This window comes from Barbatula barbatula (genome assembly GCF_947034865.1).
Source record: "Barbatula barbatula genome assembly, chromosome: 3".
In the NCBI taxonomy this organism is placed as follows: Eukaryota; Metazoa; Chordata; class Actinopteri; order Cypriniformes; family Nemacheilidae; genus Barbatula; species Barbatula barbatula.
In genome coordinates this window covers 21,233,694-21,244,697 of record NC_136764.1, presented here as the reverse complement: position 1 = coordinate 21,244,697, position 11,004 = coordinate 21,233,694, and the positions used below count along the sequence as shown (strand labels likewise).

The 11,004-nt window shown below is 37.6% G+C and overlaps 2 protein-coding genes across 2 annotated transcripts; both read right to left on the bottom strand.

Annotated features, from left to right (window-relative positions):
* Window positions 1–66: 66 nt before the first annotated feature.
* atpsckmt (fATP synthase c subunit lysine N-methyltransferase) lies at window positions 67–2,100 on the bottom strand. The gene is made up of 5 exons (XM_079453118.1): window positions 2,007–2,100; window positions 1,528–1,804; window positions 1,249–1,386; window positions 1,087–1,137; window positions 67–971 (listed from the first exon to the last, which is right to left on the bottom strand). Exons 2-5 carry the CDS (start codon window positions 1,801–1,803, stop codon window positions 765–767), a joined length of 672 nt encoding a protein of 223 aa, XP_079309244.1. The 5' UTR covers window position 1,804; window positions 2,007–2,100; the 3' UTR covers window positions 67–764.
* A 2,057-nt stretch (window positions 2,101–4,157) lies between these two features.
* LOC306891395 (neuropilin and tolloid-like protein 1) lies at window positions 4,158–10,790 on the bottom strand. Its single transcript, XM_079451615.1, has 9 exons — window positions 10,515–10,790; window positions 10,012–10,077; window positions 9,703–9,837; window positions 9,372–9,620; window positions 7,210–7,251; window positions 6,984–7,111; window positions 6,545–6,773; window positions 6,202–6,315; window positions 4,158–5,594 (listed from the first exon to the last, which is right to left on the bottom strand). Exons 1-9 carry the CDS (start codon window positions 10,540–10,542, stop codon window positions 5,011–5,013), a joined length of 1,575 nt encoding a protein of 524 aa, XP_079307741.1. The 5' UTR covers window positions 10,543–10,790; the 3' UTR covers window positions 4,158–5,010.
* Window positions 10,791–11,004: the final 214 nt, after the last annotated feature.

The following is an 11,004-nucleotide window of genomic DNA, read 5'->3' as shown; positions in this document are numbered from 1 at the left end:
ATGGTTTTATTGTGTTCGTTAGCTGTATTTTTTTGTTATTATGGCTCAAATCAAAACAAACCAACTGCAGCTTAATTATTATTATTTAATATTAATTGGAGGGCACAAAAAACATGATTTTTGAATTTTTTAAAAACTGAGTTATCTTATTTAGGAACCAAACTCTTCAGAGCTGTGTTAAGTTCTGGGAAGACCTTAGAGTACACAATATCTCCTTTAACCATTAATTTCAAAACAATTGGTACTGTGCTTACCATTCTATTATACATATTAACCATACATTGAATTAGACAATGTTCACATATAACAGGTTCCCGTTATCATACCAAAAATGGGTAACAGCCCAAACCCCTTTAGTTTCCTATTACTCCCAATAAAACAATTAAGGGAACAAATAATATAATGTCAAAGCCAAATAAACATAATACGTAGTATAATTAAAAATATACTACCCCATTTAAATGAACATAGTTTTCCCAATTACTTTTATTGGGGTATATTGATTATTTACATAATTCTTGACTAAACAAAGGCAAACAAATTAAACAAAAGCACATAAAACATTTTTCATGAGAAAATACTTTCTTTCAGAGAAACATACACAATCAAACTAAAACAGAGAAGCAAACATCATGAATACAATTCAAATACTCAACACAAATATAACAGTATGCTGGTATGAACAGTGCAATCTTTTTTAATAGACAAAAATGTTTGTCAGTTAATCCGTGTTAAAAAGATGGATCACTTGTTATCCTAGTTCATCACTGCGGAGTCTTATCATCTTGTCCTTCATCGTCTTTGTCATTTCTGATGAGAGTTTTGAATGTCTTGGCATCATAAATCCACACGGTGTCAATTCCCTCACCAGCTATGTCATCAGGAGACCAAGTAGGAAAAGGAAAGCGACAAGCTACCACTTTAGCTGAACTATGCAGCTCGGTTTGCAGCTTGATTTCAAGCTGTTCCATCTGTGGAGAAAAGGATATGATTTAAAAAAAATCATAAATAAGATATAACATTAGTAAACCTCACACGAGCTGCTTTATCCCACATTCACACGTCTGACAATGCAGAAAGCCTTACCATCTGAGGAACACCAAAGATGACGACATTCGAGTATTGTGAAAAACTGACCTAAAAAGGAGACATCGTGGATCATAATTGTATAAGAATCACATTGAATTAATATGTAACGTATAACATCCTGGATCGGGCCTGGACTTTGTGAGCTTATCCTGTACTCACCTTCCAGAGATCTGAAATATAAAAAGATGTGCTGTGATGAACACCTTCCCTCCATGCTTTGTATCGAGAGTACCAGACCAGCCATGGGTTCAGTTCAAAGCCAACTGCTTTGAAGCCTCTTTTTGCTGCAGCTATAACCTAAGTCACACCAAGAGAGGGAAACAGAGGCACATTATTGGGGAAACTTATCCACAATCATTATATCAAAAATAACATTGTACTTTATTGGGTACGAGGTTCCTTAAAATACAATACAATACTTTCGAGGATCTAACTCACTATTCGGCCATCTCCGCTTCCGATATCAACCAGAGACCCAGATCTGGTTTGTAAAACTTTAAGGACGTTTTCAATTTGTGTAGATGTTGCAGGAACGAAGGGAAGACACACTTTCCGTAATGCCGGTGCAACGAACGGTCCAGTCACCGCGTACAGAGCGACCAATGACCCCCCGACGACACATGTTGCAATAACACCAAGCCGTTTTTTAAAAGCACCTGGTCCACTGTTATTAATCTCTGTGGTGTGACTTGGCGTTATGTTAAAGTCAGACATCCTGAAATGACAGCACTAGATTGACCCCTAGACTGATGCCTGCCCAATGACAACATGCAGATATTCCGCTTGTATTTAAAAGCAGGTAGTCATATGATTAGCAAAGCATTTCAATAAATCAACAAACATATCTACAAATGCTAACTATATAAAACCAAGTAATCATTTAAAGCAATCATAATAAAACCTCCAAATAAGCGCACGAGAAACATAGTGCATCCTGTAATTGGTCCGATGTGACGCATTCACTGAGAGATATTAGTTCCGCTGACACAGGTTAGATGAATCAGATGGGAAACAAATTGTTACTTATCAGTCAAATTAATACACATGAAGGCATACATTAACATAACAAATTACGCATCGTTTTTATACCATTTAAATTATTTCTTGCAAACGTACTCCCCAGCAACATTGATGATCCCGAAGGATGCGCCACAAAATGCATGTCTATAAATGTTTCCTTCATTGCTACAAGACTACAATGCTGTAGAGGAAATTATGTTTAATATTTGATTGTAAATGTATAATGGCATTTCCAAGGTATGATGGTAAAACAATTAATGTGAGCGGGACACACATGTAGGCCTATGCTACACAAAACAGAAATGTTTAAAACAGAGATTTATTATTAGCGTACAAATTTGGACAGGCAATAACCAGACATGCCCTGAGACACCAAAGCACAGTAGCGTCGTTACATTAGCTTGTGATTGGAATGACATTGGTTTGAGTGTTGCTCTTCGTATTTATCTGACAGTAGGCATAACATTCTCAGTTGTCAGGATATGTTCCTCCGGACATTGATGGAAAAAGTAATGGTATCAGTGGTAACGGATAGAGTTCCCCTACTTTCATTGACAAATTTTAGCCATCAAAGGTTCCACAGTCGAGTAGGGCAGAGTCAAATGGTCAGAATGGTCCAGGTTTTCTGTTTGAAGCCGACCTTCAAACAGAGGGTCGGCTCTGTTCTCCTACAGAGAGGATAAGTTCTCCTTTTTTGAAGGAAAGTCAGCAGTGGTAATATTAGAAAACTATGACAATTCGTTCTAATGGAACACAAGGGGAAGGGTATCTGACAGTAACATTCTCAGCCGTTAGATGAAGTTGCCCTGCTATATTGTAGACATACTAAAATTGCAAGGCCGAAAACACTACATTTGACATGTTACAGAATCTTCTTTCAAGGGGTATTATTGGGGCAGCATCTGTTTTGCCTGACTGCCACGATTCTACCCCTTCTAATTTATGCATGGATGCACACATAGTCAAAAACAGTTTTTATACATAAGCACAAGCAACAATGAATGAATCTCAGGAAGCACGCATTCATAATGGCATCGACAATGTAATATTTAAGAATCAAAAGTTACGCATGACAGCATAATATTTTGTGGGGGTAATATTGGCACAGGATCTACTTTGTCAACTGACCATGATTCTACCCCTTCAAACTTAAGCGTGAATGCACATATAGTTAATAAGAATTCACTTGTGGGCCCAGTGGGCCTGTGATTAGTGAATTCTGTTTGTTAGGTGCTGGTTGTAGGTTAGAGGCCCAGCAATCTTTTTGCTCATTCAATAGAGGGGGACCTTATGTTACAGTAAGATTCTTAGTTTCGGTATACGTTCCAAACATTCACCTTTAGAAGGTAAAAAATCATGGATAAGAATTCCCCCTCTTTTGTTTCACTGAGCACAAATTTCAATGTAATGTATTTTATTTTGAAGTATGTTTGACCTTTTTCGTTGCTTTGCCACCTCGTGTGCGTTGTAGCTAAATTAACATTTGCACCTGTGATCTTAGGGTTTGGGTGGGGTAAGCAGTGGCTTATAGCCACGTAAAATATGTACGATTTCCCCTGATATCAGGTCGTAAATATATAAATGTATATGCGCACACGGTATGTGTATTAAATGTCGTAATGAATGACACGTATAAAAGGCTTTGCTGACTGACACACAAAAAAGAGGGGAATCCGTATCCATGAAATTTCGCAACTATGTCACACACTGCCGTGAGACTAGGTTGAAAAATCTTAGCTAAATGTCAGCACATAAACTTTGAAACATGTGTGAACTTTCTGTCTTAGGGAACACAGGAGAAACAGTAACTGACAGTAACATTCTGAACCATCAGGATGTGTTCCCCTCCTGTGATGGACACATTTTGAAATAGAAAATGAATGAACAGAATGAACCTAAACAAACAAAGCACAGTGGCATTGTGCTTATCTCTCTTACCTCCCGAGTGTCATGAGTTTGATTCTTGCTTACCTTTTTCTCAACCATCAGGCTGAGTTCCCCCTGCCATGATGGATTCATTTTGACACAGAAACGTTCTATATTTTTTTGCTGAGTCAGATAGATTTAATAATGATCAGTAATAATGGTAAGATATATTCAATAATGATCTATTTGTGCTGGGTCAGATAGATTCAGTCTTTAAATAGTCTCCAGCAGCACAATTGCATACAAATACAGTTGAACGTAGAGAATGGTACAGAAATCATATAATTTAAAATGTTTCAAGCCAAGCCATTATTTTTTATTAATAATTTTTTTATCAAATGTATCAAACGTATAAAGAAATACAAAATCTTAAATCCAAAATATTCATTTTCCAAAAAAATGAGACAGTCCAACAGCATTACTTGCTTGCGATTTTATCAAATAAGCGTTTTGAGAATGATGAACGGAGAACAAATGTTCTCACATAGTCTTAAAAGCAAAGTATAAATAAAGTCACATAATAAAGTCACACAGTACAGTAAGACGGAAATAATCTTGTCCAACAACAACAGAAAATGGGGACAATAAACACCAGTAATGATATAAAATTATGTCACATTATAATAAAACTCGACATGAATCTAAATATTTACATAAATCATATGCACAGTAATTGTATGTATTTGTTTAATCATATGGGATAGGCAGAGTGTATTTCTCACTATTATATGCAAAAAGAAAACTGAGGGTAATAAAGTTACATGGATCACACATACATACACTGCACATCACTGTTTATTGATATTCCTTCAAGGAGATGTGACCAATGAATACATGAAAATGTGTATGGAGAGATTAGACAAGATCATTTTGTCTTTCAGCAAACTAAGACATTCCAAAAGAAATACAGTGGATGACTACCACAAATAAAACAGTGACAAATGACACATAAGCTCTCACATGCGTGGAAAACAATTAAAAGTCATTGGATGTTGACCGATGTACTATTCTCTCCATTGCAGCTCGCCCGTGGCTTGTAGTGGGTCCATCATCCAGTTCATCATCAAAGTCATACTCTTCAGCCCCATCATGTGAGTAACTGTGCTTCATCACAAGAATGTTCCTTTGGCCAGAAGGGGTACCTTGCGGAGGGAAGGGAGGTTGAACAGCTCCCTGCATCTCTGAGAATATCGAGGCAGCTTCTCGCAGGCTGAGGTCACTGCGGCTGCCTCGAGTGCTGGACACCTGGGAACCGCAGTGGTGACCGTGGATGCATTTGGAAGAGGACCGCTGCAAATTGTGAAAGTCCTCTGGTAAAATGTCATCATCATTTGTGGTCGCTTGCCGTAATGTGCACAGCTCATAGTGCGGCGGCTCGAAGGCCTCATGCAACAAGGTAGGGTCAAAATCATCTCTGCGAATGATGTACTTCTTGCGCGGTTGTTTTATTTGAATTATTATTGACACGGTAAGCAGGATTATCACCAATCCACAGGTCACCCCAATAATGGTTACATTGGTGTTGTCAAGGTTGTCCAGGATAGTGGCCTTTCTTTTCTCTGTTTGAATATTGAGAAGATCATAAATACTGTATTTGGCACATTGTTCTCAATTTATGAATGCAAAATAATGGAATTTTCAAAAGGTAAATCGTAAAGTTCATTATTTACATCAGGGGGGAGCCTACTACTTGAGGAATAAGATGGCTCGTGTTGCAGGTCTAGAACTATGTGTTAAAATATTTGTATTATTATTATGGAATTTAGTCAAGTGTTAACAGGTAAGCATTATACTTTCTCCATCCCTTCAACCTCATGCTGTCTTTTTGAACACCCGTCCCTCTGTGGACATGGTAGTAAAAACTGATTTTAGCAAAGAAATGACAGAGTGATCCCCTGACTTTACAGCCTAGGGCGATTTCTCAGTGCACATATTTTACAGATTTCTGTCAGGAAGTAATGACAAAATTCACATGCAGCACCTTGAATAAATTGTGTGTGAATTATTTACAGTCAATACAGAAAATAATGCCAATAATGAACAATTTACAACAATGAATGTACCAACAGTTTACAATAATGAATGTGAATTATTTACAAAAAGGTTTCGAAAAAGTCTACTAAAATTGAGTCTGATTTATTATTTGAAATTAAGAAAATGATGTACCTTTGCAACCATTCTCGTCCCACGGATAGACGCAGTTTTGGATGCCATTACACACCAGTGTGTGGTTGATACACATGTTGCTGTGGCAAAAGAATGATCCGCCTTCGCATGGAGCTGCAAATCAAAGTGAAATGATAATAAAAAAAGAAAACGCTATGAGATAAGACATTACCAGACCACGCGCAGGTTGTTTAGCCATGGTTCAAAACACCAAAATGACTCCGGGAAGGATACGTTAATCAAAATATGTACTGAAAATAAGACGTAAATGACGACTTTAACACTAGACTATTGGTGTTACTGAAATGTGTCAAGGAAAAAAAATGCCAATTGAACGACTCACGCTCTTGGAAGGTGGTAAAGAGGATGCGGAATCGACTTCTGCGGCTGGTTTCATCAGCCCACATGCGAATCACACCTAATGAGGTCATCAGCATCACGTCATTGGCCACTGTGCTGCAGAATTTATTCTTCAGGTGCTCCACCGAGCTGCTCCCATCATACACCGCCACAAAGTTTCGCTTGCACTCGTTCGAATTCTGCATCTCGTAGTCCAGGAAACGCAAGTAAATCTGTGCAGAAATAATTTATAGATTCACTTTTGGGCTCTTTGCTGATGCTTTGATTTCAGTAGTCTGTGGACTCTTATTTAGACCTGTGCAGTGTCAAGATATTATTAGAAAGGGGAAGAGCTAGATTTGGACCGTGTAGGACCGTAGGATTTGATATACAGTTAAATAATGATTTACAGGATGACCAAGATATAAAACAGGTGTGTTTACCTTAGAGCCAGGCGGAGCTCTTATGAACCACCTGCAGTCTACAGCCTCTGACTGCGATGCCTTGCCCTCTTTCGTAACCATTACAGACTCCACGATCCCCTCCGGTCCACCCATCTCAAAATCACAAACTGCGTCAAGAGAACACAAACTAGCAATGTATCATTATTCCTGACTTATCCTGGCTTTGATCTGTACGATAGGTCGTCTTAAATAACAATTCACTCACCAGGAAGAGAGGGTGGAACTCCAAGATCTTTGAAATCTGGATCTGCAAAATAAACAGAACAATGTGAAAGACTTCAGATGCAAAACAATCTAAGAGACACCTCGGTCAAAAATGTCATTACATTGTTTCGTGAACGCTCTCCACACATAGTATCCGCTCTGAAATATCTGGTTTTGCTGAAAGAAAATGAAGGCGAAAAAGGGTTTTGCATCTGAACTCTTCATATGTTTTATATCTTTACATTTACGTATTTGGCAGATGCTTTTATCCAAAGCTACTTTCATTGCATTATACTATACATTTGTTTCTGAGTATCTGCAAAACCTGGGATCGAACCCATGACCTTAATACTCTAACCACTGAGCCACAGGAAAGTTTATTTATTTTATAAAGTCACGTTAAATATAATGCAAGTCACTCTCTATTATACGGTATTAAAAAACGTTATCCTGAATATCCAGAGGGTTTTGGCTTTACATATTGACTACAACGTAATATTTCTAAAACAGATTGAAACACTGAAAATATAATCCCACGTGTTTTACTTCCTCTCTGACCTTGAGAAAGTTCACTGTCCCAGTACAATCATTTATTTTCTTTAAAAAAATAACTGAAAAACACAGGATTAGGGAATGAGAGTGATCTCCTGGAGCTTGATTCATGATTGTACGTGGATTAATAATCCCTGTACCAGCTTCACACAGATTAGGCAAAGCAAAAAAGTACGCTAGAAATTCAAGGTGTGGTTTGCATATTTTAAAACTTTGCAAGGGGGTTTATGTGGTCTTGAACAATCTTAAATAGTTTTTTGTCAATTCATCTCGTCTATCACTCTAGATCTAGATACGTTGTTTTCAAAATGTTCACAAGCATAATGCCCATTTGGGTTCAATCTAAAATCATTCAGGGATTCTCCGTAATCCTCTCGTGTTTTCTTACCTCTGGTTCAGTTTGTCTTAGATTAATCTCTATGTTGATAACAGGATGCATGGATGTACTGTGCAGCGGGTCTCAAATGAATTGGATTTATGATGTTTGGTATAATGTAGTGTTTCAGACAAATCATTGATCAAACACACAATGTAGCCTAAACGTTTATGTATTAAAACATATGCGATTAATTTATTTTATTTTCATTATGAATAATAAAAAGTGCTAATTCTTTTTTTTAAATGCAAATATAATGTAAAATTTGGTTTGGATTTGGCTGACGCGGGGCTTTGGTAGTGATGCTGGAAGTTTCCCATTACCAAAAAAACCCCGAAGACTGGATTTAGAGCTGAGAGGAGATTAGCAATCCCGCTCAATGTTTATTAGGCAGTTGTGGTAAACACTGAAGCAATCAGAATTTAATTTTATCCTAACATCACATAATCATGTACACTGGCCAACTCTAGTCATCTGTCTCGAATGTCAGCTGAGACGTCAACACTCATTTCCTTTCTCGCTTTTTCCTTTTTCCAGTTGATGATTTTATGAAATAAAAATTCAATAACATTATGACAAAAGACTTTGTGCAACCATGACTAAGGTAATTATTTTGGCCATTCTATGGATTCCCTATGAGATCAAGGCAGAAGTAGCAAGACAGAGCTCAGGACATGGAGCAGACTGGATGTGCTCCTCTGAAGACAAGCTTTCATTAACTGGGATCAGAGACATCACAAACCTCCCCCACTCAGCTGCTGCATGTGTGCCTGCACTACAAATGCAGAGCCGTCTGACCGGAGTACACAACACAGCATTTACCAAAATGTGAATAGTTTTATGATGATCTTGCTTTGGATAAACCACCTATAAAAACTGCCAATGCAATAATCTTTGATTCTGAAAATACAGTCCAACTGTGAGATTACTTTGAAAATCTGGAATTCAAAATATACTTCAAACCTTTAGAAAAGAAAATGTTATATTGTCAAATAATTAAGAATTAAGACAGAAATTATTTGATATTCTGCATCATTTGAAAAGGTCTATACCCTAAATCTTTTTGAATACATGTTAACTTTTCAGTAAAACTTTTCACTTAAACTGTTAAGACAATTATATCATAACAAAAAATAAACAAGGCACTTTCACTACAAAAATATGAATGAATGCAATGATAGATTTATTAGGAAGTCTAATATATATAATGGGAAATGTCTAAACAGCATCCTTACCTTGGGTGAAATTATACCGAGCTGAAAATCCCATGGCCTCTAGTTCACCATCTGCCACAAACTTTATCCAGAGGTATCGTCCACTGGACCTAACGTAGGTCGGGCTCTCTTGTCCACAGTATCGGCCAATGATAGGAGAAAAGCTAAAGGGTCCATCCCGAACTTCAATGTGGTCAAACTTACACTCCCATGATGGCTCAATAGCATACTTTTCATCAAAAAACAGGTCGATGCATTGCCTTGGAGAAGCTACGACACAATTAAACATACAAGTGCCTCCAGTCAGCGATGCAAATTTAATGTGATAAAAAATTGTCAAACATTCACTAACCTTCAATTATGTATATGCATTCTCGCTCAGGAGGATATTTCTCGGGGTAGTTAGGCGATGTGAAAAGCCCTCCGTCAGGTTCCTTGACCCAAGTACCGCACAAACCCGCTGGTGTTACACCTGAGTTGTTTTTAACTAAAGTCAAAGTGCCAGAGATATGGCATTACTTTATCAGAGAACACACATGTGGATTCATATATTAAAAAACAGCTGTGTCAAAAAAACATGGTCTAAAAAGGCACGGATTGGCTCATCAACACAATGCTCTCTTTGTCCATTAAGAGGTAATTGTTAATGAGAGATCATTACCTACAGCTCTCTTTGGTGGTGCTGTTGGTGCTCCAGAAAATCCAAGACTGATCAAACTTGCAACAACTTGGAACAAAGATCAGAATAGCTTGGTTCATCTAAACAGAGTGGTATCATCCCTCATTTCTTTGTAGTCAAAGTAACCATCATTGTTCATTTTCGTAAGGAATATAAAAAAAATTCACATAAATAATAAGTCGTTGTTAAAATAAATAATAATGCGCATGTGGATTGCGGTTGCATTTTGTTCTACAATTTTATCATCACTGCAACTGTGTGTTATAACTGGTCTGTTTAATACTTTGAATATTGAATCCTTATCCGAAACAAACATTTAGGCTACTCTCCTGTCAGACTTTGGTAGTACTTACATTGCCAAGGGCATAAACATTATAGATAGGAATGCCTTAAACTAGAAAGAAAACAACGCACCGTATTGTTCCCAATACTTGATCGACCGCAACAAACTGAAACATTGCATTAATGTTTAGATGTTTACTCACCTATAAGCAGTTTCACCCGCGGCACCATGATTCTCCCCAGGGGCTTCAAGTTTCAATTCCATGAAATGCAATGTGGAGTGGCGAAGTGCTGAATAAATTTAAGAGAAAATATAACCAGCCTACGATTTTAAAATAACAGTCGTTGGAAGGGGTTGCTAAAAGGTCCGATTTATGTGAGATTCATGGCAAAGACTGTTGTAGCGCTAGTTGCGTACTAGTTTGATGAAACAGGTTGACACAGGCGCGTAATCCGCCTCAGTGTATTGAAGACCCAGTGGATTAAGAGCATCTCTTCCCTTATATTTAGCCAGATATATCTGCCCCACATCTTCGTGAATGTGTAATAACATGCAGCAGATGAAGCTTATTCAGGTGATGTTGATCTATTGCATACTTGCTATATATGCATTGTATACATGTGGATTCAAAGTTAATTAACATCATGCCACAGTAAACGGGTGACTCTAACTCATGCACTGTCGGTGTGATA